Genomic DNA, 690 nt, shown 5'->3' with positions numbered 1-690 from the left:
GCCCCCGCCTGGGAGCGCTCGCTGCAAACTCCTTGAACTTTGGGGACCGTCCCCGAAGCGCCAGAACTTGGTTTTGGCGGCCCTGACCCGGGACGCCCACCCCGGACAGCGCCTGTGCACCAATCCTCCTGCCTCGCCTCTGCGGACACGTGCACAAACTCCAAGGAGGACCTCGGGGGTCCCGGGCGGAGCTGACAGCCCCCACCCGCGCCCGCCCCCGCCTGGGAGCGCTCGCTGCAAACTCCTTGAACTTTGGGGACCGTCCCCGAAGCGCCAGAACTTGGGGTTGGCGGCCCTGACCCGGGACGCCCACCCCGGACAGCGCCTGTGCACCAATCCTCCTGCCTCGCCTCTGCGGACACGTGCACAAACTCCAAGGAGGACCTCGGGGGTCCCGGGCGGAGCTGACAGCCCCCAGACCCGCGCCCGGCCAAGATGCACATGAGGAAAGTGCCGGGCTTTGTCCCGGCTTCCCCGTGGGGGCTGCGGCTGCCGCAGAAGTTCCTTTTCCTTCTCTTCCTGTCCGGCCTCTTTACCTTGTGCTTTGGGGCCCTCTTCCTGCTGCCCCACTCTTCTCGCCTCAAGCGCCTCTTCCTGGCGTCCCGGACCCAGCAGCCCGGCCTGGAGGTGATGGCCGAAGTCGCCGGCCACCTCCCGGCCCGCGAGCAGGAGCCGCCCCCTAAACCAGCC

At 69.0% G+C, this 690-nt stretch overlaps 1 protein-coding gene across 1 annotated transcript in view; it reads left to right on the top strand.

Annotated features, from left to right (window-relative positions):
* Nucleotides 1–203: 203 nt before the first annotated feature.
* Man1c1 (mannosidase alpha class 1C member 1) overlaps nt 204–690 on the top strand; it is a 125,227-nt gene continuing 124,740 nt past the window's right edge. The window contains 1 exon segment of the mRNA XM_033767868.1: nt 204–688. Within this exon segment, the coding sequence (XP_033623759.1) occupies nt 436–688 (253 nt within the window). The 5' untranslated portion in view covers nt 204–435.

The sequence above is a fragment of the Fukomys damarensis genome, unplaced genomic scaffold (assembly GCF_012274545.1).
Source record: "Fukomys damarensis isolate Sample0158 unplaced genomic scaffold, DMR_v1.0_HiC HiC_scaffold_23, whole genome shotgun sequence".
Lineage (NCBI taxonomy): Eukaryota > Metazoa > Chordata > Mammalia > Rodentia > Bathyergidae > Fukomys > Fukomys damarensis.
Note: the sequence above shows the minus strand (reverse complement) of the source record. Positions and strands in the feature narration are given on the sequence as shown.